General features: G+C 31.5%; 2 protein-coding genes across 4 annotated transcripts; both read left to right on the top strand.

The window, feature by feature from the left end:
* The first annotated feature begins 1,952 nt into the window (after positions 1 to 1,952).
* LOC129878842 (F-box protein At5g07610-like) lies at positions 1,953 to 4,379 on the top strand. The gene is made up of 2 exons (XM_055953487.1): positions 1,953 to 2,074; positions 2,986 to 4,379. Exon 2 carries the CDS (start codon positions 2,993 to 2,995, stop codon positions 4,232 to 4,234), a length of 1,242 nt encoding a protein of 413 aa, XP_055809462.1. The 5' UTR covers positions 1,953 to 2,074; positions 2,986 to 2,992; the 3' UTR covers positions 4,235 to 4,379.
* A 5,357-nt stretch (positions 4,380 to 9,736) lies between these two features.
* Positions 9,737 to 15,029, top strand: LOC129881095 (glucosamine inositolphosphorylceramide transferase 1-like). Of its 3 annotated transcripts, XM_055955441.1 has the most exons (5): positions 10,193 to 10,281; positions 11,032 to 11,154; positions 11,812 to 11,875; positions 12,092 to 12,259; positions 13,108 to 15,029. In XM_055955441.1, exons 3-5 carry the CDS (start codon positions 11,861 to 11,863, stop codon positions 14,788 to 14,790), a joined length of 1,866 nt encoding a protein of 621 aa, XP_055811416.1. In that variant the 5' UTR covers positions 10,193 to 10,281; positions 11,032 to 11,154; positions 11,812 to 11,860; the 3' UTR covers positions 14,791 to 15,029. The 3 variants fall into 3 exon arrangements, with proteins under 3 accessions (XP_055811414.1, XP_055811416.1, XP_055811415.1); XM_055955439.1 differs by lacking the exon at positions 11,812 to 11,875 and having other exon boundaries at positions 9,737 to 10,316; XM_055955440.1 differs by lacking the exon at positions 11,812 to 11,875.
* The last annotated feature ends 3,960 nt before the right edge of the window (positions 15,030 to 18,989 follow it).

Here is an 18,989-nt window from a genome sequence, read left to right as displayed (position 1 = left end):
ATGGGAAATCAAAAAAGGAAGAATTATTCCATCTAGGCCAATGAATTTTTGTAAAAATGTTAGTTGTATCTTTTATCATTTACACAAGACATCTTCTTCTTCTTCTTCTTTTCTTGGTAGAAGAATTTACATTAACAAACCTGAAAAATGACTCAATTTCTTCTTGCTCTTGAATAAACTTGAATTCATCAATTAATTTCCTCTTACATGAAGAAAAAGACACCCTTTTTATCTTCTTAGGTGCTGGTGGACAACTAAGAATTTTTGGGATCAAATATTGAGAAGATTTTGGAGTTTGACAATTAATATATTCATCTTCATCACAAGAAGAAGTATTAATTACTTTGATATTTGGTAATTCTTGTGGGAATTCTTGATCTATAGACATAATTATTTAGTTTTTTTTTGTGTGAAATATTTCTATAGGAGGGATGTTTCTGAAGTTAGATGTGAATATATTTATATATGAGTAGAAAAAGAGAGAGGAGTGCAATGGAAGGCAATTGAGTAAGAAAAAAAAAAGAAAAAAAAAAGAGGCTTTTGATATTTCTTCATTCTTACACAAGCATATGAAAGCATGAGTTCTACCTAGCTTTTTTCTTCCCATGTCCCTCTCACATGAATTTACACTATCACATTCAGAGGCGGAATCAAAATTTCAACTTTATAAGTTCTGAATTTTAGAACGACTTCAAATAGTAATAACTGGAGCCAAAATATTCACTTTTATCATGCCTGTATTAAACTATATTGTCTACGTCACTTTTTTTGAAACTACAGGGGCGGAGCCACATTGTGGCTAGAAAACTCTTTTTGACAAAAAATTATATTATTTATACATAATTGAAATAATTTTTTATATATAAATATTAAATATTGAACCCCTTTAGACTACTTTATATATCTACTTTTTTAAATTTTGAACTCTTTATTAAAATTTTTAGGTCCGTCACTATATACGAAAATGCATGACGAGTTGGCCCTTATTCACGTTTGAGGCAAAAAAGTGTAATAACTATAAACCGACTTTGTGTACCTTTAAAACCGTCACATTCCTCTTTTTTCACCTTTTTCAGCTCACCATATTCTCTTTGGCATGTTTACTGAAATCTAGGCAATTTTTATGTACTTTCTATATTATCAAAAAAATAAAAAGAACTTAGACTATTAGTTCTCTTATATTAAAAAATAACAATTTATTGTATACACTTTTAGTACATTAAATAACGTAAAATAATATGCCACATGATTAAAAGTGGGAAAAATTTCACAAACTATTATAAGTATCTTAATTATACTTCTTAGCTATAGTTTAAATATTTATGGATTGAGATATGGTTTAAGCTGTCTCATTTATATAATTGGTGAATTTGTATGATTCGTGAGTTTATATAATTCATTGGTGAGTTTGTATAATTGTGCTATTTTTGTGTAAATTCGAAATAACGAATTTATACAAACACAAACATCTGAACTTTAAACAGTTAAACAAATTATATTATACAAAATTACATTATATAAAAGATATACATATTAAATTATACAAACATGAGAATTATACAAACTTAAAATGTAATTAATGCTAAATGTTAATGACAAATTATAAATTACCTAAATTATAACTATATTAACTAGAATATATTTGCTTATTCGCGTAATTTCCATTTAAAAATATACCATCAACGCTACAACAAAATTGACAATCATTTTTTTTAATAATATCATCAAGTCATTCAATCATTGATAACCAAATATTCATAACATTAATTTCATTTTGTGAGATAATTAATTAATTCGCTATATATTTAGACTTTAGAAAGATCTTCATTTTCCCACTCTTTTTAATTGTAGAAAACTCAAAACAATAAATTTAAAAATGAAAAAAAAGGGTCTTAATTTACATTCCATATATATTATTTTTTTTATTTTCCCTCTTTTACCCACGTCTTCTCTTTGTAGGGTTTCCCATTTCTCTGTTCGTTTCCCTTTTATTAGAAAAAACACACACACACACATAAAATTTTATTGCTTGTTGATATCAATGAGATAAATTTTGGGGTTTTTGCTCAGATTGGTAAGATTAATTTGTTCATTGTTAAATCTTTATGAATTTATTCAATTTTCCCTTATTTGATTCATCAAATGCTAAAAGGGGTATGCAAAAATGACATCTTTTATTATTTGCAAGAAAGTGTGTCTTGTGAAATATTACTCACTATGTACCAATTTATATGTTACACTTTTAAATTTCGAGATTCAAACAAGTGTTTCGTTGACTATAACTTTTTCATTTATCTTCTAAATAATTTGAATAGTCAATTATTGCGGCTTATAACATTACTTGTTTGTGTAGTTTTCAAATAGATAAATTTTATTTCAACCACTAATGTTTACTCATTTCTTGCTGCTTCTTTGCTTGAAATGGACATCATTCTTGCATTTGGATTGTTTGGGTTCATTTTGCTTATTGGTATAATAGTCTATGTTGCTCAGACTCTCCAGAAAAGCATCAAACAAGTACAAGATTCTCAAAAAAATGCACTATTTTTGGAGGATCTAACACTCAATCGTTGCCATTTTGAAAAGTCTGAGCAACATAGATTATGGGCGACATCCAGTTGAGCTACAACTTGATCCAACAAGTAAATTCTTTTGTATATACGAGCACTACACCAAAAATGATCTTTAACGGCAATTAATGAACGACAATAACTTAATTTCCACTAAATATGATTTTTTTAGAAGCAATTACTAGTGACAGTTATATTTTAGCACTCTTTGGATCCAATGACGATTAACTAATGCCGGTAAAGGCTTTAGCGCTTTTTGTTAATATGCATATTTAATTTATTGATGCTAAAAGTTGTTTTTGTTCTAGTGAAGTCTTTTTCAGGGTTGAATAACTTATCATGCTTAGCTTGTGTATATCATGTCTTTATTCGAGTTTGAATCTGATTCGTTATTCTATTTTGATGTTTATCATAGACTGACGATGGAGGAGAGCCAAATGAATAAAAGACTTCATGTTACTACCTCGATGGATGTCATCTTCGGAAATGTTGATCTTTTATCTGAAATTCTACTTCGTTTGCCTGCAAGATCTCTCATCAGGTTTGGTCTAGTATGCAAGCTTTGGTTGTACATCACTACTCGTACGCAATTCAGGCTTAATCATTGTCGTACTCTTGCATTATCCAATACCCTCCCCCATTCCGGTGTCTACTTCTATAATAATTTGACCAATCTTCAACGAATTGACTCTGTTACGCTGAATGATAATGTAACAAGCCTCCCTCCTGTTCCGCTCCTTGACCAAATGGCTGCAAAAACAGGATCTCCAGTCAAGGTTACGCAATATTGCAATGGCTTGTTAATGTGTGTGATCACCTCGAAAAATGAAGTATCTGATCTCAAACTCGGTTTTGTTTACAATCCTGCAAAGAACGAGTATCATCCATTACCGAACCCTTATGTTAAGTATTATGAATTGATTTATGGATATTATCTGATGTTTGATCCTTTAGAACCACCTTACTACAAAGTTTATTGTGTAAAGCGTTTAGGTACTACTTTTCGAGGTTTCTTTTTTGGTTCTAGAGATCTCGAAATTAGTGTCTATGTGCCAGGTACTGACTCATGGAGATCTTGTTGTCGTTTCTATGCAAACTATACTACGCATTTTGACAGTGGGGTGTTTTGGAATGGTGCAATTCACTGGCTTGGTGAAAGCTCCTCTGTTCACTTTGATGCTAAGTCAGAGGAAGTCGTTATGAAAAGTATGCCACGAAGGCCTCACGGTGATTTTGACGAAAAGATCAGGTATTTTGGTGAATCATGTGGACATTTGCATCTTATTCAGGTTCAGAGCCGATATGCCAAGAAATTTAATGTGCTTGAATTAGATAAAGATACTTGGAAATGGTCAGTGAAGTATCGTGTTCATCTTGCTCGATTAATTTCAACATTTCCTGAGATGGCTAAGCAAGCATTATATGGTGTACAATATATGTACTCCATTTTGTCTGTGATCCGTGGAGAGAAGGATGATAATTCAGTCTTATTGCTTACTATTCCTGGGAAGGTAGTCATGTACAACTTAGTACATCGAACTACTAAAGTTATCCGCGAGTTGCCTGATGAAGTAAGTGATACTTTACACTTCAATCATGTAAGTGCTTATCAGTATACTGAAAGTTTGTTTCCCGTTAGAAAGTGGAATAGTATCGGAAAATAGTGGTCTTATTAGCGTGGAATTCTAGCTCATCGTTGTTCAAATTCGAGTTTTTGTAGTTCTTTTGGTGATTCAGTATCAATGTTATTGAACCTTTACTGTAAAATGATTTCAATGTTTTATCTGGACATATTGATTTTGTGTTCAACTCTTTGGTTATTTTTAGTTTTACTTATGCTTCACATTCAATAATTTCATTTCTTTGATATTTCCAAGTGACATGTAGCCTGTTTTTGGGCATATTGCTGGTCTCAAGTTTGAATAGAGGGGGGAAAATGCAGTAGGTTGATGATTGGTATAAATTAGTTATTTGAATCTTTTACAATACAAAAGATGTTGGACTGTGTTTATCTAAGTACACTTTACACTTAAAACGAACTAATATGAATAGAAAAAAATTTTGACCCTAACTTACTTTGAATCGAGACATAATTATTGTATGATTTACAAAGAATAGCTTACCATGTTAGAGGTGTCAGATATAAGATGAGATATAGTGAAATAGAGCCACTTTGAGGTTTCCTCTTAAATGAGGCATATGTGAGAGTTAGAACGAAGAAATTCCATAGAGTTACGAAGGAAGCTTCGAGCTCATAAGAAAATCTTAATAGATAAGTCAGTTGGCTATCCGAACCTTCACTTTGTTGGCGAGGGTTTGATTTCACCTGATAATTCGCTTCTCCAATTAGACGGTTGAATATATTAAAATTTTACTTTGTTATATATCGGAAATATGATCAATATTTTTTCTTTTGGAGTGAATAGTTAAGGTCTGTTAATTAGTAGTTTGGGAACCAAAATTTAGAAGTAGAATTTGGTTAGAACTCTATTTTTAATGTCTTTTAAAAAAGAAAAACAAATTAGCCAATAGAAATATAGTAATAGAATTAGACTAAAAGGATATAAAAATCGATCAATATTTAAGATTATTTTGATCGTTCAATATTGTTATTTATGCTTTAAAAATAATATAGATAAATAGATATACACGTGTTGTACGTTCATACCATATCAAATATCAGTGAGTGTTTTGAAATAAAAAATGTTTTGTCAAGTATCAAAATTATAATTAGATAGTAATCTACAGTAAATTTGCATACTAACTAACAACTCAGCTATAAGAGGTTTTATTAAAATCTTTATGATTTATGCATCATAACGTTTCAATCCTAAAATCAGACGCTTTGCTATCCTACAGATTGTGTACTTCAATACTTATAACTAAACACTTCAATTTGTTTTTATTGTATCGCGTGGACACTCGATACTGACGCGATACATAAATTTTAGAGAGGTCTAGATGATCATTTTATCAGTTGGTATGTTTAATTGACACATGAGTGAAAACGAGTTAAGGTGTCTAGATGTGCATATTCAAAGTTTGAGTGTTTATAGTTATCGACTGAAATCAAATATTAATATCTATTTATGTTTTATTACTTTTTAAAGTTATTTGACCTGTGATTAAGCAACATATGAATAATTATAGCTAACATAATTTAAAATTACGATAGATAATTTGAGACGAGGAGCGGAAAGAATGCAGTAGTCATGTTGTGATTGAAAAGTGCATAGCCATGTTGCTGAACAACTCATTTGATGCCTTTGGGAAGTTGTATAAATCCAATCTAAAATGGTAAATGGCATATTAAAGTCAATATAAAAAAATACTAATGTCTTTTTTCCAATAACATTCCAGTTTGTTTCCAGCCATCGCTGGATGCTCTTTTTGATAAATAAAGTCCATTTATTTTTAATTAAAATTTTTGAGTTTAAAATTGACAATATTTTTTAACTAATATACTTTATATAATTTTTTATATATATAGTATAATTTTTTGTCAAAGAATATTCGGCTGATCACCCTTCTTTATATGTGACTACGTCACTGATTATTGATGTTTTGAGCTTGAGCTATATAAATCAAAAAACTCTAGATAAGGAGCGATCCTTTTTTAATGGACTTTAGCTATTGTGAATTCTAATTAACTTGATGAATAAATTTTACCGTTCGAATATCGGGTGATCATACCCAAGAAAAGGTTTTCAAGATTTTTTAATTTCTCTCCAAAATTAAATTCTTGTTTATTTTTGGAATCTGATTGATACAAGTTATTTTGATATCGATAATGTAAATATCACTTTCATAATATGAATTCTAACTTTTGTCCAGAGTTTGATTGAAAATTATGTGGTCCAACAACTATTTGAATAAGTCTTGTTTTTTTTTTCTTTATTGTTTTCACTTTGAAAAATAATAACATATACAGTATCGTAAATTATAAATTTGAGAGAATCAAATAATTTTGATCAAAACTCTATATTAACAATAATAAACTCACCAAATATGTATAAACTATCTCTTTCTTATCCAATTGTTATCTGAATCAGAATTCAAAATTCAAAATTCTGAATCTGCCCTTGTATGTCAAAAGACTCAAAATATTTCAACAAATTTTAATTTAAATGACATGATTCTATCTAAGTCTAAATTTAAAATAGGAATAAAATACAATGGAAAAACCTCCCAATCGTCAATTCAAAAATTAGTAGGGACCACACCTCATTATTAAACATTACACTTTGAAGCCCATGATTTAGCCATCAATTTATGGAATACAAATGTTATATTATATATATATATATGATGCTATTCTGTGAAATTCCACTAATTTAAATTTATAATTTATATTATGTAAAGCTTATTAAAGAGGAAAGAATTGGCGAATAAGGAACTTTTTATTTTAGGTAGACCTTTTAAATCCAACTAATACTTTTTCTTTCCGTTTCTCATTTTTATTTTTTTACTCAATATTTGAAATCTATTTTAAAATTTAATTAATTTAAATTTGTGTCGAAAATTCAGGAACAACAACAACAACCTAGTGAAATCCCATAACGTGAGATTTGGAGAGGGTAAAGTGTACGTAGACCTGACTCCTACCAAGGTAGGACGGCTATTTCCGAAAGACCCTCGACTCAATAAAAGCATAAAAGCATAAAAGAGGTTAGATAAGGCATATATGAGAAAGCAAATAATGAGAACGACAGGGATAAAATAGAGTAATCAAAGTACAGAAAGTAATAGATAATAACAATAACAGAAATCAGAGCACAAGAAATTACAGTGCGCTAATGCGCCTACTAATAAGGAAGAGTAACGAGACTATGTACTAGCCTTCTACCTTAATGTGGGTCCTCCACACCCTCCTATCTAAGATCATGTCCTCGGTAAGCTGTAACTACGCCACGTCCTGTCTAATCACCTCTCCCCAATACTTCTTCGGCCTACCCCTACCTCTTCTGAAACCATTCATGGCCAACCTCTCACACCTCCGCACTGGGGCATCTGTGTCTCTCCTCTTCACATGCCCAAACCATCTTAGTCGCATTTTCCGCATCTTGTCTTCCACTGAGGTCACTCCTACCTTGTCCCGAATAGCCTCATTTCTAATCTTGTCGCTCCTAGTATGCCCACACATCCATCTCAACATTCTTATCTCGGCAACTTTCATCTTTTGATTGTGAGACCTTAACCGGCCAACACTCCGCCCCATATAACATAGCCGGTCTAACCACCACTTTGTAGAACTAATCAATATATACACATCTCGTTAGTAATTCTTGATTTGTCCTAATATGCAATTGCATACAATCATCAAGTTGAGAAATACTTTTATAAATATTATCATCTTAATTTATATAATTTTTGAAGAGAAAAAGGGTTATATTTGTCATAGCAATAAGTTTTGCTTTATCGTTGTATGAGAATTGATAGGTCAATCAAATTAAGATGCAACAAATGTTGGGTGATTATCGAAGTGTCGGGTTCGAACCTTGCTGAATATAAAATATCCTTTATTAGAGAATATTTTATTCTCTAATATAAAATTTTCTGGCGCGAATTCGCATTTAATCAAATCACAATATAAATACTAAACATCGAGCAAAAAATCAAAAAAATAAAGGGATTTTAAATTATGACTCGTGCTAGAATTACATCTTTTATGAATTAAATCAACTTAAAGGATATTGTATTGATCTCAATCAATAAATAAACAAGTTGCTTATATTAATTTCAATAATACATTGGATATTAACAATTAGTTGATAGGCGATGACTAAGAAGAAGAATATATTCCATTTTATTATTATAAAGATTAGTACACTTCTTTTTCCCAAAGGTTGTGGCAAATTAACTTAGGAGAAAATGACCATAATTGATAATATCAAATAAGATACTACTATTGTAAATAAATAATTGTGTTTTAGAAAAGAAATGAACTTAATATAAAATATATTGAGAAAATATATATTTGATCTCAAATTAATTTGAGATTGAAGTGCACTTAATTAATTGTTTGATCTTATCCTTTATCTACACATAAAATAATAGGACATAAAACGTGTACATTTAGTTTTGTGGAGGGGATTAATAGAAGATTAAGTGTAATGACAATGTGTCCAATGATTAATTGCTTTATGCCAATAAATGCTTTAATGTTGCGTGGTATAATAATAATAATAATAATAACAACAATAACATATCAACTAAAATTTTATGTAATGTATACACAATTTTACTTCTACCTTAAGAGAATCGAGAAACTGTTTGTATGGTGTTTAGTAATATTTCCAACCATGAAAACAATCAAATCATACATTTTAAAAAAAGATCCTAAGTTATTATATCCACAACATAAAATAATATCTTTTAATTTCAATATTAATTATATTTTGAGGTTATTCATACACTTGGCGTGTCAACAAATTACACCGATGACTAAAAGTAATAGGTTTGTTATTAAAGTTTTTAGTGAAAAATATTACTCGATATCTTATCAAAGAAAGTTACTTAATATCTATACTAACATAAAATAACAAATATCTCATATTATAATCGACATAGGCACAAATTAATTTGAACACCATTATCACAACATACAATGCTTCAAAGTAAATAGGCTAAACTCATCGGTGACCCTCTAAAGTTGACACTAACTTCCACTTAAACACTTTAATTAGGCTTTATTCATTTTAGATACTTCATGTCGAATTTTGCTGTGTTATTTTGACATTTTTTGCTTACATGGCATAGTGGATGTAATACAATCGTTGATCGCGTGTGAAAGACCTATTTAATTCATTTTTAAATTTTTTTTCTCCTTCTTCTTCACCAGCCACCATTTTTGTTAATTTAACTTCCATCAAATGGTCAATGAAGATAGAAACAACAAAATGATGAAAATTAATGAAAAATATCTTAAAAATTTAAAAATCACAAATCTCAAATTCGAATCTTGAAGCAAATTATATTGAAAGCGCCACCTTAGATTTAGTTCTACATCGTACGATTCAAATTTAATTAAAGATTTCAATACCGAATAATTTTTTTTTTTTTTAATAGTGACCAGAAGATATATTGTATGCTTAAGAGAAATATTTTTGAACTTTTTACTTTAAAAAATAATAATAATTAATTATTATATTATAGTATTACAATAAAGACAACTCACCATTCAAGAAAAACCGACTCCCTTCAAAACACTGAGAAAGAGAGAGAGAGAAAGGAAATCACAACCAAAAGACCAAATCAAATCTCCTCAAAGTCTACAATTTTCTCTGAATTTTCTTCAAAAAGAGTACAATTCAGAAATATCCACGAAAAAAAAGATAAAAAATCTTGAATGTTGGTTATTTTTTTTGAATTTTCTCTCACATCACGTGCATAGCACGTGCCTACGAGATCTCGCTGGCGGCGACCGGAGATACTTTCCGGCGACATCTTTCACCTTCGTTGTTAATGGGTTCTAGCCCAATTGTGGTTTCAGGGACTTCAGGTACGAGGACCCGACCCAATAACAAGAGCAAGAATGATCCGTGTGTTAGCTCTTCTGGGTTTGTGTATTTACTTGTATCGTTTGTAGCTTTGGGTTCGATTGCTGGGATTTATGTTCGATTTATGATGACCCCAAATGTCCATGCGAGTATTTCTTCTACAGGATGTAAGGAGGATGATGAGGGTTCTTGGTCTATTGGTGTTTTCTATGGTGATTCTCCTTTTTCCCTCAAACCTATTGAAGATGTAAGCTTTTTTTTTTGGTATTCATATTGAATGATTTGTTCTTCTGTTTGTTTGATGCTGAATTTTGGGTAAATGGGTTTTTTTTTTTTTTGCTTCTGGTGATGTTAATTGCTTGTTCTTGTTGGGTTTCATTTTTGTCTCAGATTTCAGTTTTGTGTTTGAATTTTGAATCTTTTGAGGTTTTGGGTTAGATGGGTATTTGTTTAATGGGCAAATCCTTGTGATTAGTTTGAATATTGTTGGAAAATTTCTGGATGGTTGCACTAAGAGTTGTGTACTTTATAACTTTTTGCTCAAAGTCCTATGCCTTTCATTTTGTCTCAAAAGTTTCAGTTTTGTACTGTTTTGGTTTGAATTTTGAATCTTTTGAGGTTACGGGATTATCGGGTGTTTGTTAAATGGGAAAATCCTAGTAATTGATTTGAATATTGTTGGAAAATTTCTGGATGGTTGCACTTAGAGTTGAGTGTACTTTATAACTTTTTGCTCAAAGTTTTAAGTCTTTCATTTTGGCTCAAATTTCAGTTTGTTACTGTTTTGGTTTGAAATGGATCTTTTAAGCTTCTGGGGTGTCGGGTATTTGTGAAATGTGCAAATCCTGGTGATTATTTTTGGAAAATTTTTGCTCAAAGTTTTGATCTTTTTTAAGGCTTAAGCTTATAGATTTCTTGGAATGTATTGTTATATGACTTTTGTGGCTGCTAATGTTTGGCAGATGAATATATGGAGGGATAAGAGTGCGGCATGGCCAGTTGGCAATCCTGTTATCACCTGTGCTTCAGCCTCTGGGGCTGTTTTTTCCAGTAATTTTGTTGCCGACCCCTTTCTTTATATTCAGGTAATCTGTAATTCCTTGATTATTTTCTGGGAGTAGTAAGTAATTACTAGAATTGTGTTTGTAGATTTTATGATATATGGGATTAAAATGAAGCATCTTTAGTTCTATTTGTCATGTAATCAAGTTGGTGAAATGATGGATGAGTATCACTGATGAGACCCGTCTGGATGAGGACTTAACATTAATCCTATATAGTTATTAGCATCTTATAAGTTAGTTGATGTGACGTTATGGAACTTGTCAGTTTAATCACCGCTGAACGGATGATTTATAATCTTGTGTGTGCTATAGCATATAGCAATGTTTTGAGCTGGTAGATGGCGTCGCAAAATCTGTCGATGAAACTATCCCCTTGCTGAGGAATCCTGCAGGGATGAATAGCATTTTCAATTACTGCATGTGCGTTGAGGGGGAATATATTAGTTTGGACGGGAAAAGATGATATTTGTTTCTTACCAATATTCCCTTGGCTCTTTCTTGTTTCTCTTTCCTTGGCTATATTTTACCTTTATCCTGCTGTGAGTATACCTAGAGCATATGGAAAATATAAACAGGAGAAGTATCCAAGTTTAAAATTATAGCCGAATGTATTCAACTCTTTCTTGTACCACTTTACCCCAAGGTTTCTATCTCATTAAATCCTCATCCTTCTTTTAGGTTGTGATGCTCCAATGTTGACCAGTCAATATCGAAACAGCAGCATTTCATGAGCTTCAAAATAGTGGGTCCCCTTGTTTTTCTTTAACTATATGGTATCTTGAACTCGCTAAACTGACTGGTCCAGATTTTCAGTTAGTGGGGTGGAATATTTAGATTACTCTACTTTAGTGCCTACATGATCTTGATTTTTTGGTTTGTAACCTAAATTTTTTATTTCTCTAGCATTCCGATCTGGTGTGAGACATCCTTAATCTGAGGTTTTGATTATATAATGCAGGGAGATGTCTTTTACCTGTTCTTTGAAACAAAGAATTCAATCACAATGCAAGGGGATATTGGAGTTGCGAGAAGTACTGACAAGGGAGCATCATGGGAGCAGTTAGGTGTAGCTTTGGATGAAGACTGGCATCTGTCCTATCCATATGTCTTTGAATATAATGGCAATGTAAGTTCTTGTTTCCATGAGCAACTTGCATTCAATGTAACTCAATTCCATCCGCAACAACGCTAGACTTGATGTGTAAAAATCTTAATAACGAGGTTGAGGGTGGAAAAAGAGGGCCCGGAGGGAAGGGAAGGATATTCGAACACTGGATAAGTGAGTAATGTGTGCAGGGCTCATGATAGCATGTGTGAACGTTCACATTCGAAATAGTTCTAGACACTTATTAGTTGATAGAACCTTCTATCAGTAGAAGAAAGCTCGAAGATTTTCTGTGTCATCGTACTAGAATTTTGCACAGTACTGATACCATGTAATGCTATAGATGGTTATGCTCTTATATGACTTGATTATGTCAATATTGAAGCTATTTTTGGACAGCACCAAATACAACAGATACACAATTTTCTACTCCCTCTGTTTCAATTTGTTTGTCTTGTTTTGATTTGGCACGGTGTTTAAGAAAGTAAAGAAGACTTTTGAATCTTGTGGCCTTAAACTAAAGATATGAAGAATGTACTAAAATAGCCTTTAATCTTGGGGTTCTAAACATGTCATGTGGAAAGAATTAAAGAGTTGCCAAAAAAGGAATGGAGGCATTCTTTTTTAAATGAAATAAGACAAACAAATTGAAACGGAGGGAGTATTAATTAATATTTGGTCCTCTTACATTTTCCTTTCCTTACAAGGTAAATACTTAAGTCATTAAAAATTTTCATGGCAAGAATTGCTGCTTACCAGCAAATATGAATCTTGGGAACGATTATTTTTGCTTGCTTGCAGCTGACATTTAGGTCTATTTTGCTTCGACTAGTGATTAATATTTTTATCAATTGTGTTATTGTCTACAGATATATATGCTGCCCGAGGGCAGAGCAAAAGGGCAACTTCGTCTTTATCGAGCTGTAAATTTTCCCTTGGAATGGACACTGGAAAAGATCATAATGAAAAAGCCTCTTGTTGATTCATTTATCATTCCATATGATGGAAAATACTGGCTCTTTGGTTCAGATCATAGTGGCATTGGTGCAGAGTATAATGCTCAGTTGGAAATATGGTACAGTAGGTCACCGCTTGGTCCTTGGAGACCACATAAGAAAAATCCGATCTATAACACAGATAAGAGCATGGGAGCCCGAAATGGAGGTCGACCATTTTTATTTGATGGTAATCTTTATCGTGTTGGCCAAGACGATGGTGAAACATACGGGCGGAGGGTACGTCTCTTCAAAGTAGAAGTTTTGACCACTGATAAGTTCAAAGAAGTTGAAGTCCCAATGGGCCTCAAAGAGTCAATTAAGGGAAGAAATGCCTGGAACGGTGCCCGCAGCCATCATCTTGATGTGCAACAATTAAGCTCCGGAGAGTGGGTTGGAGTTATGGATGGGGATCGAGTGCCTTCAGGAGATGCAAGTCGACGGTTTCATTTAGGTTGTGCATCAGTCTTAGGTGTTGCCGCCCTGGTTATACTGTTCGGTGTGTTACTTGGAGCTGTTAAAGGTTTAGTTCCTCTAAGTTGGTGCCCACATAATGTTGGAAAGAGGAGTGATGCTTCGTTGGATTGGGAACGGTCAAGCTTGTTCTATTCTAGAATGAGACTATTCTGCAGCCAATTGAATAGAGCAAGCTCATCACTCCGTGCCAGAATAAAACCAAACACCTGCAGTGGAATCTTGGTTCTTACTTTAATAATTCTGGTAACTGTGGTCTTAATGTGTACTGGAGTTAATTACATATATGGAGGTAGTGGCGCGCATGAAGCTTACCCATTGCAAGGTCAGTACTCTCAATTCACTTTATTAACAATGACCTACGATGCTCGGATCTGGAATTTGAAAATGTATGTCAAGCATTACTCGAGATGTTCTTCAGTGCGTGAGATTGTTGTAGTGTGGAATAAAGGACAACCTCCAGAATTGAGTGAATTTGATTCTGCAGTGCCCGTAAGGATTAGAGTAGAGGAGAGAAACTCACTAAATAACCGATTCAAGGTTGACCCTTCCATTAAAACAAGAGCTGTTCTTGAGCTTGATGACGACATTATGATGCCATGTGATGACGTTGAACGAGGATTTAAGGTATGGCGTGAGCATCCTGAGCGAATTGTAGGGTTTTACCCCCGACTAGCAAATGGTAGCCCGTTGAAGTACAGGGCTGAGAAACACGCTCGGAAGCACAATGGATATAACATGATTCTGACTGGAGCAGCCTTCATGGACACTAAAATGGCTTTTGAAATGTACTGGAGCAAAGAGGCAGCAGCAGGTAGAGAAGTAGTAGACAATCTTTTCAACTGTGAGGATGTGTTGTTAAACTACTTGTACGCAAACGCAAGCTCTTCAAATACAGTCGAATACGTGAAACCTGCATGGGCAATCGATACTTCAAAGTTTACTGGTGTCGCGATTAGCAAGAACACACAGATTCACTATGGCCTTCGTAGCAGTTGCCTTCAAAAATTCTCGGAAATGTATGGAAGCATAACCAACCGGAAGTCGGAATTTAACTATCGGATGGATGGTTGGGATGTATAGCCAGAATAAAATTCTAACACCAGATTTGAAGTTAGCAGTTTTTTTTTTCTTTCAATCTTTCTTGTTGGTATAATTTTTGGTTTTTGATGATTTGTAAGCTTTTGTTTATCCCTCCTGTTGTGAATTTTTCCAAGGGGAGGGACTCTTGTTGTAAGTTAGTTTTGTCAGTCTTAGATGCACTTTTCACTTATATTTCTTGTTTAAATGCACATATTTGACAGTTCTTTGCCATCCTTCTATCAGAAAGAAGAGGAAAGTGATTTTGTTCATACAAAATAAAATTGAATGACTTTAATTCTTCATAGTTGAGTGACCTTTGTGAGATAGTTACTCTTCAAATACATTATATATCATTATGAGACACAACTTTTATTATATTATATATCATTATGAGACACAACTTTTATTATAGTCTAATGCGCGATTTGGATTTAGTCTGGCTCAATAGAGTCTCGGACGATGAGTGAGAAACCCCAAAAAAAGCTTTTATTATAGTTTGGGGTTGTAAAGAATTCACAATAATTTTAAAATAACAAACTAATGTCTTCAACCTTTTAATCAAAGACAAAATAGTGGATAGTTCTCGTTTAGATTGAATTATCTTTGGGAAAAATTACATAAATACATAACTTATTTTACTATATTTCTTAAAATTTTCTATCATTTGAAAAATTACAAAAATTCTTACCCTCTCTTATTCTCTGATACATCACTATACGCAATGTATCGGTCGGATACATCACTGTACGTGTTGTATCGATTGGATACATCACTTTACGTGATGTATAAAACGTATGTGATGTATTCGAAAGTGACCAAAAAGAAGGAATTTTGTGTAATTTTTTAAAAGAGTAGGGATAGAATGTAATTAGGAAGAATTACTATGAAATTTAGGTAAAATTTATTCAACTTTAACCTTATGGACTCCTGTGTTGAGCCCAAGTAAATTTATGGGAATTTTTTACAAATAGAAAACATTAGCCTTTTAATTTGCTATCCATTAAATTTTTGTATTCTTTCGTCAGTTACATACAAAAAATATAAATACAAATAACTAATTTGAGTAAATCATGGAATAAAACTAATCCAACTTGGTAAAAAATGCTGAAATCACTCTCATATCATTGCAGTTACACGCAGGACTCTGAAATTCGTTTACCTTCATTCAAACTCCTTAAATCTGAAAAACCCTTCAGATCACATTGTTTTTTATCGAAAATTCAAAATGACTAATTAATTTGGAGCAGTTCATCCTCGTTATTCAAGAATAATACAAAGACGGTGTTGCATCTGTGAAGACTATTGGAATCGAAAAGTCTCAATTGTTCACTACCCGAATTCGAACATCTTCGTTATTCAAGAATAATACAAAGACGGTGTTGCATCTGTGAAGACTATTGGAATCGAAAAGTCTCAATTGTTCACTACCCGAATTCGAACATCTTCGTTATTCAAGAATAATACAAAGACGGTGTTGCATCTGTGAAGACTATTGGAATCGAAAAGTCTCAATTGTTCACTACCCGAATTCGAACAAGTATTTTCTCAAAAAACTCATTGAATTTACAAAGAATTAATTGATGGATTAAATTTAGAAATTTATATTTTGATACAAATTTGATAATATGATAGTGTTGATTGACTAATTGCATCAGATAATTGATTGGAATAAATACTTGATAATTTCTATGAATAAAAATTAGCTTGGAATTTCAAATTGGTATGATCTCTAATGTATATTGTATGCAAGTTGGTATGATCCATAATATATTTTGGATATTATACACAATATTGATAATTTGTATATATATTGCTTATAGTCTTTAACTGTATACAGGATAATGGATATAGAGTATAATTGTATATTGAATATAAATTAGTTGATACTTGAATATTGAATACAAATTAGTCGATACAAATTAGTTTTTTGAAATATATAGTTGATATTTTGTGTGTACAAACCCTGAGGATATAATTTATACTTCAAAAACAAATTTTTTTGGAATCAAATGTTTTCTCGAATTGTAGAAATAACTTGGTAATCTCTATGCATGACCATTTAGAAAACAAATTTCTTTGGAAAATATATACGTGATAAGAAGTAAAATACCAATCTGTTTGTATATATGATGGCTAGAATATAATACAATTGTCTTATGAATACAAATCTGATAACTAGAAAATAAATTTCCTATAAATACAATTTTTGTGTATTAGGTAGAAAATATCTTATGAATATAATGTAACCATTTTTGTGAGGGATATAAATTGTATATATTTTATAAGCTTGAATACAAACTGCGAGGGATACATATAAAATCAAATTCTCATACAACTCATTTCTTTTGAATATAAATTGAATTTTGGAAATACAAAAAATTATTGAAATACAAAACAAACACTAAACAAAAATCATAATTAACGGAAATATACAGATACCTAGACATTAAAATAGTTAAAAGATCCAAAAAAAATACAAATCAAACCTATAAAAAATCTCAAAAATCTCAAAAAATACATACTCATAAATGTAGACGCCTGATATAGTGGGATTCTGAGAAATCCTTTGTATGATTTTTTCCATTTTGAGAAAAAAAAAGAGAAAGGATGTGACTGAGAGATATGCGGGAAAGAAATATGAGGGAAAGGGAATATTGAGAAGAGAGAGACATGAAATTGTTTAGAAAGAGAGAGTGGGAATGAGGGTGATTCAAAAGAGGATTAATTTTAGGAGATAATTAAAAACATAAATTTTTTTATAAAATCAAAATATAGTGATATTTAATAATTTTTTTAAACTATGGTTATTTTCTATAAATAAGTTGAGATTTTTGCTTAGTTGCATAATTTTCGCTAAATTTATATCCACTGGCCCAACCTTATGAACGTTAGTTTGTGTATTTATGAAATATAGCAATAGTTTGTTTTGAAATGTAGTAAAATACATTGTATTCATGCGTATCCTAATCATCAATTGAAATGCAGTAAAATACATCTAGTAACATTTCTATTTTATGAGATATACTTGTATCATTACCATAAAATATTCTAATCATCACCAAAAATTACTTATATGTCACTGTATTTTTGAGATATACACTTGTATCTCTAGGTTAAAAATGTCGATCAATATTTCATTGCCTTACATGTGGAGGTTCCACATTGATTGTATACTCTCACTCTCCAATACACCTCATCTTCACCTTCAACCCCCGTAGCCCTCACTCTCACTCTCACCATCCTACACCCCATCCTCCTCAACCTCACCTCTCATAGTATTTGTCTAAATTATATACAAATATTTTTAAGATCACTTTTTTGGTTTACCTACTCAACGCAAAAAAATATACAATAAACTCACTTATTTTTCTGAATTTGTTTTTTCAACAAAACATTTTCCATACCAAACACACCCTAAAAGTACTATACTTCTTACAAAACCATGGTTTTATACTACATTAAATTATTATTCTAAATTAATTAAGCCATGTGTATATAAAGTTGACTCTCTTTTTTTTTTCTTCCAAACTGTTGGTTTGTGTTTGGTGGATGATATTATAATTTTGCATGTGACTCTGTTGTCCACCATTGTCCCTTTTAGTTTCAAAGTGACTGACAAAGATACATAGTCTTTGGAGTAGCACAAAAGCAAAAATCAAAGACCTATATAGTTCCCACTCAAACCAATATATATATATATATATATATATATATATATATATATATATATATATATATATATATATATATATATATATATATATATAAAACACGTTAATGTGACTAATGGTTACTAAGTGTTGTTATTCCGTCTGTCTCAATTTATGTAATAATGTTTAGATTTTGAGAGTAAAATAATCGAGTACGCTTTTTATTACAATTTTTATATGTTTTTTAAATATTTATTTGTGATTTGTAGTACTTTTTATGTAGTTTCAAGTATGTAAATGAGGTTTGAAAAAACTTATAGATTTGATCGCGTTTGAACTTAGTATGGTATTAACTCTCGAAATTCAAATATGATGCCACGTAAATTGAGACAGTGAGAGTATAACTTTTTTTTGTTGTTAGATTAAAGTACCTAATGAATTTTATCCTCTATAATAGTATAGTCACAAAGTTATGACTTATCACTATTAAAATAATTGTACTTTTAACCGTATATAACACTAAATTTTGTCTATTTTTGGGCTTCTCAT

The sequence above is a fragment of the Solanum dulcamara genome, chromosome 2 (genome assembly GCF_947179165.1).
Source record: "Solanum dulcamara chromosome 2, daSolDulc1.2, whole genome shotgun sequence".
NCBI classification, from domain to species: Eukaryota; Viridiplantae; Streptophyta; class Magnoliopsida; order Solanales; family Solanaceae; genus Solanum; species Solanum dulcamara.
This window is presented reverse-complemented; position numbering and strand designations above follow the sequence as displayed.

What these genes read in the sequence shown, in the direction of transcription:
- LOC129878842 (XM_055953487.1), top strand. Translation starts at nt 2,993, where the DNA reads ATGGAGGAGAGCCAAATGAATAAAAGACTTCATGTTACTACCTCGATG.
- LOC129881095 (XM_055955439.1), top strand. Translation starts at nt 10,035, where the DNA reads ATGGGTTCTAGCCCAATTGTGGTTTCAGGGACTTCAGGTACGAGGACC. An exon ending in ACCCCTTTCTTTATATTCAG is followed by an intron (nt 11,155 to 12,091) that starts GTAATCTGTAAT and finishes TATATAATGCAG; the next exon opens with GGAGATGTCTTTTACCTGTT. An exon ending in TCTTTGAATATAATGGCAAT is followed by an intron (nt 12,260 to 13,107) that starts GTAAGTTCTTGT and finishes TATTGTCTACAG; the next exon opens with ATATATATGCTGCCCGAGGG.